General features: G+C 35.1%; 1 protein-coding gene across 1 annotated transcript in view; it reads left to right on the forward strand.

Moving 5' to 3' along the window:
* CSMD1 (CUB and Sushi multiple domains 1) overlaps window positions 1–13,995 on the forward strand; it is a 1,210,443-nt gene extending 1,196,448 nt beyond the window's left edge. The window contains exons 69-70 of the mRNA XM_055714855.1: window positions 6,460–6,592; window positions 10,460–13,995. Coding sequence (XP_055570830.1) covers window positions 6,460–6,592; window positions 10,460–10,619 — 293 coding nt within the window. The 3' untranslated portion in view covers window positions 10,620–13,995. The remainder of the gene's footprint in view (window positions 1–6,459; window positions 6,593–10,459) is intronic.
* The last annotated feature ends 323 nt before the right edge of the window (window positions 13,996–14,318 follow it).

Below are 14,318 nucleotides of genomic sequence, written 5' to 3' on the forward strand. Positions count from 1 at the left end.
GTGGATGTTTGCAGAATGTATATGTATTTAGATGAAATTCTGTGTCACTGTAAGAATGTGAAATGAGTGACTGAGGTATATATTACAGCTATGGACTACAAGTGCTTCAGCAGCTGGTGAAAAACTAGTTATTTTACTCATAAAATGATTTTTTCATAAAAACTAATAAATACATAAATATAAATAATACTTATGGCATATTTAATCGTGAAATATTTTTGGCAAATACCAAGTGCAGACATCTGCATTTCTGGAACCTGGAATTATTGCAGAGTGGTCAAATCATGGTATATATACAGCAAAGTACTAGGCTAGGAGGAGGAGACAGTCTAACCTATATCTCTATAGCAGACTGCATCTACATTTTATAAATTGCCTTGGTTCCAATAGTTTCGTGGGTGCTGTACCCAATGCCCTTTACAGTTCTGCCAAATCTCCCTTCTCTTTTTTTGCTCTAGTAACTGCTGTAATAGCAGTTATGCTGTGGATTTGCTCATTTTGGCCACCTCTCAAATTGCCATGTATGTTTAGTCACAAAGTGAGGAAACCTTAGTCTTCGGTCTCAGCCTAAGAACTGCCAGTTACTGAAGCTAAACACAGTTTTCAGAGTAAACTGTGTGGGACGGATTATTAGTGTGTATGTACTTTTGTGTAAACCTTATTACTGAAACATCTAAGCTGCTTTTTCTTTCTGATGTTGACAAGCACACTGTAAAGGTAGAGCATCTGTCCTGTTAGCAGCCTATGATATCTCAAAAGAGTGAGAGTATGGTTTGTTGGCTTGGTTTGCGGCAGGTGAGTTGGCGGTGTTTCTGTGTTGTTTTTTTTTTCTTAAGCCCAGCCGAAAAAGTTATCCATAGTTTTCCAGCTACCTAACAAAATTTGGATCCATGTGTTTTAGCAGTGAAATGAAAAACTCATGGGGGTAAATGAAGAACAAGCAGAATGACGATTAAAGATTCTCCAGTGGGTGTATTCTATGGTAGTGGAAAACATTCTCCATATTGCAGTGTAAAGTTGCAATGTGAGAGCTCAGTTTGTCTGTTCCGAAGGCTAGTGAGGAGCCAGTGTCCAAGTTACACATGCATTCCTAGGCTGAGGGGCTCTTGTCTTCAGCTTTGACATGCAGAGAGCTTGCTACAAATACACATACTGTCTCCTTTAGAAGATTTCTTTATGTGATTGCTAAATAGATACTGATATTCTGTAGGTTGTTTTCCTTCTGCTGAAGAACCTACAGCTAAAAGGAAACAGCAAAACCTCAGCCAACACAGGTCATAATATTTATCCATACCCTCTTATATTCAAGGATAACTTGCTTGGTTTTTAAAATCTATTCTGTTCATGAATGTTCTGCTAAGGTAATGATCTCATATGTCCTCCAGCTGAAGACTTAAGATATTTCCATTTCTTCAGGCAGTTAAAGTATTTGCTGTCTTTATACTAAACCGGAAATATGCATAAACTATGCATGAACTGGTGCATACATAATGTAATATGAAATTCTTCACCTGTAAGCATATTTCAAAGAACAGAATTTACTGAGAAATACTCGGTTAAGTGTGAAAGACATTGGGTATTTGATGAAGAATTCCATGTCACACAATACTAGAGAAAGACCAGGCTTAGTGTATATGCTGCCTTGGAACTTAATGACATGAAAACAGAAAGAACTTTTTTGTTTTTAAGTACTGTTTATCCTCTTTCAGAAGCAATTCTGTTTGCTTGTAGCCTTAGAGAATAACCCCAAGGGCAAAGAGATCTCTGTTACCAGTCTGCCAAAAGAGTTAGAACTGTATCTGAGCCTGCTTAAGGGGCTCACATTATGACACCAGATTATTTAACCTGTTTTGCCAAGTAATCGGTCATTGCTGGAGGCTTTTTGTTTGTTTTGTTATGTTTTAATAACTTAGTCTCTAAAGGCTGCAACTCTGCAGCTAGGTTCAGTTTCTGTAATTGCTGGATATCTGTGCCTCACCACTACAGTCCTAGAAGATGTTTATTCTAAGATCTCAGCCTTGTTCATTCCAGTCTGGACTGTCCCCTAAGGGTGTATGAAAAGGTGGCTTTGTGAGAAGAGAAACTTACTTCACCAAATTATTATTTTCTGATCTTTATTTCCTCTGGGGAAATACAATGATCCACTTCTCTTTCCTTTTTATTCTTCGAAGTACTTTTTAGCTTGTCTAGATTGAGATAAAAAATATTGAAAAGAAATATGAAATATGAATAATTATTTTGCATTTGTGATATATTAGATCAATGGCTTTGATCTGATCAATTCTTAAAAGCACTGAACATCATAACACATGAATTTTAACTTTCATTCTGTAAAGGTGTCATACTTTCTCTCCAGATCATTTTGCACAGCTTTCATCAATCATGAAGAAACTCTACATCTAAACAGGATACTCACAGCTTCAGAATGCAAAACAGTTCTGCATTAGCTGACGCACAAGTAGATAGGACAAATGGGCTGTGAGACTCCATATTAACACACTGCTCACACCCATTGAGACACCCAAAGAATTTTTGCTATCCAGCAGTTATCAGTCAAGTGAAAAAATTCCAGCCTGTGCTGCTCCTTGGAAGCTGCTGACTTGCTTTCCATGTTGGTATTATTTCTCTTAAATCCTTGAGCTGCTAACCATCCTTGTCTCAGGAATTACTCTTTTACCTGTAATTCTGCTTTTCTTATTTTGCATGGCTTTCGCTGTCACACTTTCTTCCACTTCAACACTTAGTAAAACAGCTATGCTGTACTGATGTGAGACAATTGAAACCCTGGGCTAGGAGTTAACAGGGAGAATGCATTTGAAAACTCCAAACAGTGATAAGGAAATGCTCTTAATGAATATTTTCTTATTAAAAAACACTAATTTCTAGCATGTATAAAGGGGAAAACTCAGTAACCACCTAAAAGGTAGAAGTACACAGCCTGCACAATAATGACTTCATTGTGTATTACCGGAATTTGAACTTCACCTCACTGCTGCTTGTTTTAGGAGGGTAAAGGAACCCCTGTTATTCTGTGAAATGTTTAAAAACCATTTACAATCTTACTGAATATCTCTCTATTAATAACATGTTGACCAGTGACAAAGTATAGCTTTTTTAATTAAAAGGAAACCAAACTATCCTTTGGATATATTTTTTTTTGTCTATTAGCATGCAGATATGTCCACTTTTCTGTTTGTTGCTGTGATAGTAATTAATATCTAATTTAGAGCAATAAAATAGGTTTACCTATTTCTCATCATGATAATGCTGTCAGAAGATATACAAAGTTCACATCAGGGTATGTTAATCACAAGAAGCTCTGAATTTGATTGTATAAGTAGACCAGATTGTGATGAAGCTATACTGAGTTTCATACATGAATAAAATTCAAATTACCCAAAACTGCAGCAAATTTTCTCTTCAACAATGAAAAGAACACCTAATGCACAGTCCAGACCTGATCAACACTCCTCTGATGCCAATTAAAGGCTATAAAGTTCTTTTAAAAATGTCAAGCTTGGTTACCCTAAATGTGTTTTTTTAAAAAACTGTAGTGATATAGAATATTCAGTTATCTCCAATAGGAGTGTTGGGTACTAAATATTAAATATGAGTCAGTTATCGAAGACATAACTATATAGATTATCTAAATGTAATTTTCTGCCTAGTTTTAAATATTGAGTTACACAGAAAAAAATTGTAACATTTTTAAAAATTCCATACCAAGAATTGCTTATTGTCAATTTCAAACCGTTGTTTTCTTTTAGCTGAATTCTGGTTAGATATTTTATAATTTTTCTGCTACTTCAAACAGATACATTAAAATGTATATATCATATGTGCCATGATAATAGTTTTGAGATATAAATTAAGTTTGTTGGCCATAAATATTTCTGTTTGTTTTGGTACTTGGCTGGAATTTTAAATAATAATTGGAATATCAATTCCAGTTTTTTTCTGATACAAGATGACTACAATGAATTTGATCATTGCCATATTTTTTATTAATTACTCCAAATAATTGGAAAAACAGCTGGGGATTTTTGATAGTAAAGGATGAAGGCAGTGATAACTGCATGCAGCTTTTTAAACTTCTATCACTTCTTCTATCCAATAAAAAATTCAAAGGAGCATATCAATTAACATTTCTTAAACTTTTCTTAACTGTGGTAACTACTTGATTCTATCTGTATTTAATTTAATTTGCTTGGAGAATGTCTAGTACATGTGCCATACAATACAAATACATATAATTATGCTAACAGGCGTTCCACACCTTGAGTCTTGGGACAGATACTGGGTTACTAAACTCCAAATATTCTTATAATACACTGGTTCTACTCTAAAACAGTTCAATGTAATTAAGATACTGCACAATAGTGTGATAAAACTAATAACATGATCCCTCTACCACAATAGTAGGTTTATTAATTTGAAAAGATTTTCAGAGAAATATACAGAAGTCTGAAATCACAGAATTACAGAATGGTCAGGGTTAGAAGGAACCCCTGGAGATCATCTAGTCCAACCCCCTGATAAAGCAGGTTCACCTAGAACAGGTCACACAGTCTCGTGTCCTGGTGGGTTTTAAATGTTTCCAGAGAACATCATGGTGGTAAAATACGTTGAAGTACAGTATGTTGTCATGTTTAGTGATCAAATCTGGCAATTCTGAAATACCTGGGGGGGGGGGGGGGGGGGGGAAGGGGGGCTGTCTTCATTTCAAAGGGAACTTAATTACTTCCTAGAATTCAATATGTTTTGTAAAACAAATTGCAGAAAAAGTGTTATAATATTAACAATTGAAACATAGAATCATAGAATGGTTTGGGTTGGAAGAGACCTTAAAGAACATCTAGTTCCAGCCCCCTGCCATGGGCAGGGACACCTTCCACTAGACCAGGTTGCTCAAAGTCCCATCCAACCTGGCCTTGAACACTGCCAGGGATGGGGCATCCACAGCTTCTCTGGGCAACCTGTGCCACTGCCTCACAAGCCTCACAGTAAAGAATTTCTTCCTAATAGCTAATCTAAATCTACCCTCTTTCAGGTTAAAATCACTACCCTTTGCCCTGTTGCTACATGTCCTTGTAAAAAACATCCCTCTCCAGCTTTATTGTAGGCCCCCTTGAGGTACTGGAAGGCTACTATAAGGTCTCCCTGGAGCCTTCCCTTTTAAAACATTTTAGATGTAAACCACCTAAGGTTTAAAAATACCTAACAGAACAAAAATTTACCTCGTTCCATTTTTGCTTTGAGCTTGAACTGCAAGAAATCATAGAATTGTTTGCTTCTTTCTCAGTTTTGCAACTTGGATATTTGAGCAGGCTGCTGAAAACAGTGCAATGGCTGTGCCTCTGCTATATAACTGGTTTGTGCTAGAGTCCTGAAAAGACTGATGCTGTTGCCATCAATAAGGTAGTAGTGGTTTGAGAAAGTATGTACTGGTGGGCTGTAGCATTTCTGAATGGTAAATACAGGGTCTTTTCTTCTTCTTTACTAGCATCAGCAAAAATATTCCAGAATAGCAAGTCCAGATGTCTGTCCTAGCCCCATCCTTGCTGTACTTTCCTCTGTCCTGGTCTCTCCTCCTTGGATAGTATCTATATATTGCTCTCTGAAGAGCTGTGAATTCAAACTGGCAACATGGAGTTGGGTCTCAAAATATTATTTTTTTTCTATTAAAGTTTTCTGTATTTTTCACTATAAAATTATTTCTATCCTGCGCAATCTGAATTGTCAAGTTGACCATCATTAACAATGTCTTTCTTTATACTGATGGGAAAATGAATTCTGCAAAATCCTTTACAGTCCAGGTTATCTTCTTGTCCACAACAGGAGCCCAGCAAGGCCATGTCTTCCGTGATTGCCTTTGTATCCCCTGCACCTCAGTTTTATCCCAGTGCAAACCCTGCTGCCAAAGGCTCTAAAACATGCTCATGTCTCACCTGTAAAAGGGGTTTGCAAAGCAGCCAGGACATGCACACAGGTGCACAGCCTTGGGAGTGCTATTGAGCTAAGCAGAATCATTGTGGTTTATTGCAGTATCTCAATTTTCTCTTCCTTTTTCATGTTTGATGTGGTCACACATAGCTTGTTCTTAATATTCTAAGCTGAATATTAAGACTGCAGGCATAGAATATTTTTGCAGTGTTTTTTTTTTTTTTCAGGATGTTTATGGCTTAACTCCATTAAATTAGAGGCTTATGAGAGATGTAGTTCATAATTCTTTTATTTGCTGAATACTCTCATAAAATAATTTTGATAGTTATTGATACATTATTAATTAGTATTATCATGATTTATGATACTCATGCTATTTATTTCATGGTTTTGAATAGAATTATTTTATCAAGACACAATTACCATTTTTCTTCATTTTTTAATAAAAAGAGAACTGTGAGATAGGAAACCTGGGAATTTTATTTGTGCCTTTTTTTTTTTTTTTTTTCATTTCAGGTCCTTTGAGTGCAGACACAGACCTTTCAAATCACTATTATGGTACAAACAGCAGTTCTGTTGCAGCTGCCATCCTGGTACCATTCTTTGCTCTAATATTATCAGGGTTTGCATTTTACCTCTACAAACACAGGTATTGTAAATGTTACTTATTCATATACATGTTTTACATATAAAGCTTTTTTTTTTTAATTTTGATAAGTAAGTGTAACTGGAGAACATAATGCTAAGCTTTCAAGAATATCGTTACTTTAGAAAGACAAATATTTCTAAATATTCCCATGAAGGGATTCAGTGCAGGGCAGTTCTTAATGGTGAACAATTAGAAAAATTAGTCACTGTGTAAATAGCAAAGACCTATCAACCTTCTTGGTTCGTTAAGACTGAATCAGATTGAAATCTCACGTCACGTTTTATTTTTTCATGGTAGTGCTTTATTAAATTGAATGTATGCTGCTTCTTTCAAAATGCTTATGAGTATTAATTACACAAGCTGAAAAATCTATAAATCCCGTGAGGGAACAGCCCATAATGATACCATTTACAGTACGTGCTGAATAAGCTAGTGGATACTACTAGAATTGGCATCACTTCAGCTCATATGGAACTTTTATATGGCATTAGATAATATAATAAATCTAACCATCTTTTCTGAAATTTGATTTAGGAGCCGATACCTATGTGTCTTTTGAACATTTGTTCATTCTGAGTGCTATTTGGCTAGAGCTTTCTGGAACAATTCTTATTGTTTTATATTGAGCTATAATATGCTGTGACCTCTTTGTGTTATTTGCAGTTTGCAAAATGCCCTTTAACAGAAATGCTGAGTTTTAATAACACACTTTCAAAACTTTGGTTCTATAATCATGATACCAAGAGTGTTATGTGATTGTAAGAAAGCACATAGACAAACTGAAGTCCACCATTTCCCTGTGATGGACTAGACTTTCTACCTATCTCTGCATTACATCATTTGGGGAAGAGAAATTGCGGTGGAGCTTGAACTTCTGAACTCCAGTTAAAATGATACATGTCCTGAAATGTAATACAGACTTTTGTAGAAAAAAACTGCTCAGGAAGAGCTGTGAACTCTGTCTCAGAACATGTATGGTAAGATGCCTTCCTGATGCCTACAGGTCAGCATTCTCAGATAGCTCCTGTTCTGCAGCACGGGGAACCCAAACAGCAGCATAAAAGCACAGGCATTATGATCGGGCAAAAAGATGGAATATAAAGAGAACAGCGCTGTAACTTAACTTTGCTCTTAGAAAGAGGAAGCAAAATTAAGAAAAAAATAATAAAACTGTATTGTGACATAGGGGTACAATTTGTGGTTTATTCTATGAAGTTTGTTATGTCCTAAATAAGCAGTGGAGATTCTGTTTTCTATTTAGTAGAAATATATATATATTTAGTAGAAATAAAACTTAGTCTTATGAGCAGCTGTAATCCCAGTGCTTATGGTACTGCTGATGCAGCATTGCAGTTCTGCCTACCTTAATCTAATTTAAATGCATTAGATATTTGAAAAAGGAGATGTTACTCATAACTTAGCCTTTCAAAGAATATTCTTCCTTTTTTTGTATTTTCAAACTATTTAGTCTGTTAAACCACAGTTTTTAGAGGAGTTATCGGTATCATATTTTCATCAGAAAATTGACAAGTTGATTATTGATGTAAAGTAACTGTAGGTCACCTTTATTCTCTTCAAAACAAGGGATGCTCCAAAGGAAAGAGAACCGAATCTGTGACACTTGAAGGGGCTTTTTTGAAATTAACAACCAGAATAACAACATGAAATTTTTACCATGATGTTGTGCCCCTAGAGACCCTCTATATCAGGGAATTTGAAGGTCTTCTTAGGGGACAATTTTACGGATGTTTCTGCTGTGCCTATGTCAGATTAGTATTACCTAGTTAGAACCACGGTTGTTAAACCTTTTTCACACGGTTTATGCACCTTTTATCTGAAAGATGAGGGTTGCTTCAGGAATGAAGATAGCATCTCAGTGTTTCTAAACAAAATTAAAATATATTTAATTACCTACACTTAGGAAAGCTCCTAGGTAAGATTTCTAAGCATGGTTTGTTACTTCTAAAATGAAAATATGCAAAAAAAAAAAATATTTATGAGTGACAAATTATTGGTAGGTTGTCAGTTTCCATTACTGACATCTTTCCAGTGATAATTTTCCTAAACCAGAATAACTTTCTAAAAAAGAATTTGATATTCAAGAATGCTTTCCTGAAGTTTTACCATGAGATTCTTTTCTAATTACATGTATTAAGCAACCAGGTGTCTACATTTTGCACTCCTTCATTGACTTACTTGCTCTATTTCAATTACATATGTAAAACTATATACTGAATGTCCCTTATATATTTGTTTATATACTTTTAGATGCTAAGAGGTTTAAGGTTAAAGTAGTGAATTATAATACAAGAGAATACAGTTTTACCGGATCTATCATTAAGTCTGCACAATTCTGTTTTATTTTTCATTTAATTATTGGCTTAATATATTCTAATGGAACTTTGTATGTGAACATCCTTATGTGAACATCTTTATGATGTGAACATCCTTGAAGTTTTGATAGGTTATTTGTGGTGGTAAAACACTATCCAAAATGGAAGAGTGGTTACTGAAAGATAATTTTTTGTATCCTTTGATATTCAAATGTCAAAAGTTATGTGACTGTTAGTCAGGATTTGATTACATATGTTTGGACAGATAAAGTATCTGTCACAGTATTTATCAGATTGTATTGTTAGAAATATTTATGGTTGTAAGCAGGTGTGCTATGGCAGATCTATCTGGAATAACTGAAATTACTAGAGAACTAGAACAGAAATCTCTGAAGTTTACTACCACTAGTAGTACAACGTTCTGGATGCTTGCTATGTCAGTGCAAGTTGCCTGATTGAAGCTATGCTGGCTGACTTTGCATTGACTTAGATTTAGTAGTACCCAGGAGACCTGTTACAACAGTTCAGTGGTGCAATGCTAACTTTCTGCTCTGGAAAGGTAGTAAAGATCTGATAGCAGCAAATTACTAAACCACTTCGTCTATGTTTGCTCAAAAACATCCAAGTCAACAAAGTCTGTGATTGTCTTGTTTATCTCATCTAAATGCCAAGGTGCTACTGAAAGGATGAATTAGGAGCCACTCACTCTCATTTTTCTATGTACACCTTGTCATCTACTCCATTCAAGTAATTTAAATTGACAATTTGTATTGATCTTCATCAGAACATTTGCACAGATGGTCCAGTTGCCTTCCTACATATACTGTAAAATTAGTGTGGGTAAAATCACAAATGTCCAGTAAAGTTAGTTAGAATATGCTTGATGGTGATCAAAATAAATTCACCAATTAAAGATGCTACTATATTTTTGACATGAATATCAATACTTCAGAAAGACAAGGATATATAGTTGGAAATTGGTAAGATGTTAATTTATTAAAGCTGGAATAAGTGTTTCCACTCTGTGTAAAGTTTATTTTATGGTCAGACTAGCAACGTAAAACTGAAAATGTCATCAGAAAATACTGTAATTGTTACTACTGAAAGAAAATACTTAAAATGTTATCACTTCCAACTTTACTTTTTTTGTACATTTGTTGTACATTGCTTTACATTTGGCTGCCAATTTTGGCACTAACACAAGCTATGAAATTGTAATTTTTTCCACGTTTTTATAAAGGATAATGCAAATCTATATTTTGCCCACATTATGTCTATGCTTTGTAGCATCAATTTACCCATTAGGAATTTGTTTTATTCTCTTCACGCTAAGAAAAATAACTTCCAGATAGATTTCCGTTACTTTTTAAGCCCCTGCAGCATGCTTTATGAGTCTCTTTTTATCACTTTTAGACAGAGTCATGCAACTTGTGTGCACAAGGTGGAAACATTATAGATGAAATTTGCAATAGCTATAGTATGTTTATTTTTAAGGGTTACTAATGATTATTTCTTGTTTGTTTTTTTTTCCCAGAACAAGACCAAAAGTACAGTACAATGGGTATGCTGGACATGAAAACAGTAATGGACAGGCTTCATTTGAGAATCCTATGTATGACACAAACTTAAAACCCACAGAGGCAAAGGCTGTGAGGTTTGATACAACTCTGAACACAGTTTGTACAGTGGTATAGCCTTCAGTGCCCAATATGACTGATTCATAGCCATACCTCTGATGGACAAGCAGTAATTCCTTTGGTGCCATATACCAGTTTCCCTTCTTCTCTTGGCTTTGCTGCTGTAATCTTTAACATCTTCTGTCAGTCTACATGCAGCTAAATTTTCTGGTAAAAACATGTCAGTCTTCTGGGGATCAGACAAAGAATATTTTTTCATCTTAAGGGTGGATCAAAATGCCTGGCTGCATCTGCTTCAAATCAAGGCACACTTTAAGGAAGACTGCTGAGTCATGCCACTTTGTCATATTTAATGCCTCAGACTTTCATATTTGTATGTGGCTGGATGCCTTTCAATGCATACTTCTGGGCACTTGGATAAATCCTTTGAGTACTGTGACAAATGATAGCACCACAGATTTTCCCCAGGAATATTCTGAAGAAATAAAGCTCTCTTGAAGGAGAAGACAACCTTCCTTGAGGTTGCATACACCTGCAAATGCTTTACCATTGAAATCTTGCTAAAATTAAAGAAACTTATAGTGTATCTCATACATAGGGCGGTTTGCCAATTTCCCAATCAGCCGTTATATTGCAAAATGTTAATGCACAATTTTTTTGCACTAGAGTGTTATGGCTGACTGAGTAAGATACTGGTAAAAATATACAGGGTTTCTACACACTGTCCATTGTATATAGACATTCACTTACTCTTTGCCAAGCAAAACATTATACAATAAATTTAGATGGAATATTAAATTATGAGCCCATGGTTAGCACCGGTAAAAAAATTGTGCGATAGAGGAGAACATTTATTTTGTCAATTTTTGACTAAATTTCTTTGTAAACATGATTACAAGTCACTGGAGACTTTCAGCCAGAAGAAGAGCCCATTTCTAAGAAATTTTCATTGCCAGTATTGTTTTCTTCTGAAATCAGTCATCAAACACCATTGTCAGTATCATACTATTTAACAGCAGGGGGGTTAGCAGCTATTGCTGCTTGCCATGTACAAATGTGAATAGTAATTTATTTTAGATAGCTCATAAAGCCTGTGAGCCTGTGCTCATAATACAGTCTTCCCTTTTGCATTTTTTTCCATTTTTTCCTGTAATATGACATCATTTTCTGATGTTACATGGAACTAAAACACATTACAGTAGCATATGTAAACCCAGTGAAAATTGTCTATAACAATCTGTCACTCAGTTTCTACTTTGAACAGGGAAGTATTCAACTATCTTTGTTTTCTGTTTCTTTTCAGATTTTTTTAAACACACTGCTTACTGCTTTTGTACTTCCACAGTTTGATAGAGAAAGTTTGACAACTGTAAATATGAATGGTTAAGTAAATCATTAATATTTGCTTAGAATTAGAGGTTTTATTGAATGAAAACAGACAAAGAAAGAAAGAATGCCATTGGGCAGATTAATTAAACTGAGTTTTAAGATCTGGAAATTACAGGAAATAATGAAGCAAAATCTGATTTTAGTCATACACATTGAGCTCAGAAGCCAGGAAGGTCGCTTTTTTAAAAAAAATCAGGGTTGTTTTTTGTTGTTTTGTTTTAGTTTTCTAAATTTCAAACTGTCCTAATGTCCAGTTGCTATCAAAAACTGTAGAAAAATGTTTCTGAACTCCATATGTGTGTAGGTCTGGCTGTTATACATAAACCAAAAAGGTAACGTAAGCCCAATAACAGGTTTTTCAGCTAATGCTGCAGAACAGACAGATAATTTCACAGGTAACCCTTGGTCAGCTTAACAACTCTACGTCTGTTAGATGAAAAATACCAGCAATATAATACAGTATTGTAGGGCCTCCAGCTGTTATATTCTTCATATGAGCAAGAAACTCTGAAGAAAATTTAATAAATAATCCTTTCCAGTCAGTTCCTTGTTCATTTTGTTAGTTGTTTTTGGCTTTCTTTTTTGCTTGTTTCTGAGGTTTTTGTGCAGTAAGATTCATTTGTCTGTCACATCTGACAGCCCTTCATGTTTTCTGAGAAAGAACAAAGTCATCAGATCAAAGCTGTTGTCCTGATCCTCCCCCATGTAGAGGAAGTCCTTACGTAAGAGCTTCCATAGGAACAGTGGGACAGGGAGCAAAGCCGTTGAGTGATTTACGGTTTTGACAGGTATTCAAAATTGACATTCATGCTCTGGAAGTTTTTCTGTGGTGGCAGTGGCAGAAAAAATTTGGAGTATTGAAAACAAGCGAAGCAGCCATTATTGATACTTTCTACTCCTGCCCTTACAGTGTATTCTTCAGTGGCCTGTCTCACCATGACCACCATGGAGTGCGCTGGAGGAAAGGTCCCAGAAAAGAGAATAGTTAAATTATTTGATCTTTTGTGTCAGAGAGCCCAGATCCTGTGAATCCCTTATCCAGTGGTTCATTTTGGGAAGGTTATGTAAAGAGTGTTTATCCTGAGTGGTGTTTGATCAGGGACACTCAAAATTCAGGTACAATGACAAATTATCCTAAGATGTTTGTTTGGAGTATTGGTTAAACAGGAGCTTCAGAGTGGAACCTAAGTAAAACAAAGCTCTTGTAGTTTTATCAGTTCTAACCACATCCTTCAAATGCCTCTCCTTCTCTGCTATGTTTGAGTCTTCTGTCCAGGTTGGATTTCTTTCTCCTGAAGATATTTTACAGAGAGCTGTGCATGCATGCACTTATAAATGGTGCTTCATCAGGATAAGACTTAAAATGTTGTGCAGTGGCCAGGTAATGGCAGCCAGGAAATCTGCTTTATGAGATATATGCAGAAGACTTTTCCCCCAGTGTTGACCAGATCATTATGATGGGCTAATAATACATGCTATATATTTGTTTTTTTAAAAAAAACAGGTTATGTGCTTCAAAGCTGTTGAAAACTGCTGCTTGTATCACACATCTTGCCTTTCTCCAGGCTAGCTGCAATAATTTTTTTTCTTGTGTAAAATATTTTGTAAACAAAGAAAAGCTGTTATTAAAGGAAAAAAAAAAAAAAGGTGGGAGGGTAAGGGTGGGGGGTTGGGGAAAAACGCTGGCATTACGATCAAGTCAATCTAATTTTCATTCCCAGTATTTCATTCTGCCATTTCACTACATGCTGCTGTGATATGAAGTAGGTGCAAAAGAACTTTTTGTACAGAGATATATTTTTTATGAAGAATTTGTAAAATTATTAAATATGCTGTACTTTTTTGATTAATGTAGGTAAATTGTTAAAAATAAATGTTTTTACAATACAAAAAAATTGTAATTTTCCCAATAATGTAAAATTTACCATCTTTAGCTGATTTTCAGTTCTGATCCTATTACACATGTATTAATATTAAAGTGGCCTGTTAAAGAGTATTCTCTTTGGCAAAAAAAACCCCAAAACTATAAAAGATTGTAATATAGCCTGTGCAATGCCACTTACCTTGAAAACAAAATCAGAGTTATAATTAAATATTTAATTTTAGATTTTCAGCTTCCGTGTGACCTATTCTTATCAACTTTTTTCTTCTATTTATTTTTATGCTTTTAAATCTCAGATACTGATTTTTCATTACATTAGATTGTTCAGTAGAATCTGAAAGCTTCCATGTTCCCAAGCATTATGTAACTTGGCAAAAGTTTTCAGGTGCTGTCTAGTGAGATGGGATCTACCTCCTGTTACCTTACCACTCAGATATTTTAAAATGGGACTTAAATTCCCAGAACATTTGGGGTTTTTATAAAAA

The sequence above is a fragment of the Falco cherrug genome, chromosome 6, assembly GCF_023634085.1.
Source record: "Falco cherrug isolate bFalChe1 chromosome 6, bFalChe1.pri, whole genome shotgun sequence".
NCBI lineage: Eukaryota > Metazoa > Chordata > Aves > Falconiformes > Falconidae > Falco > Falco cherrug.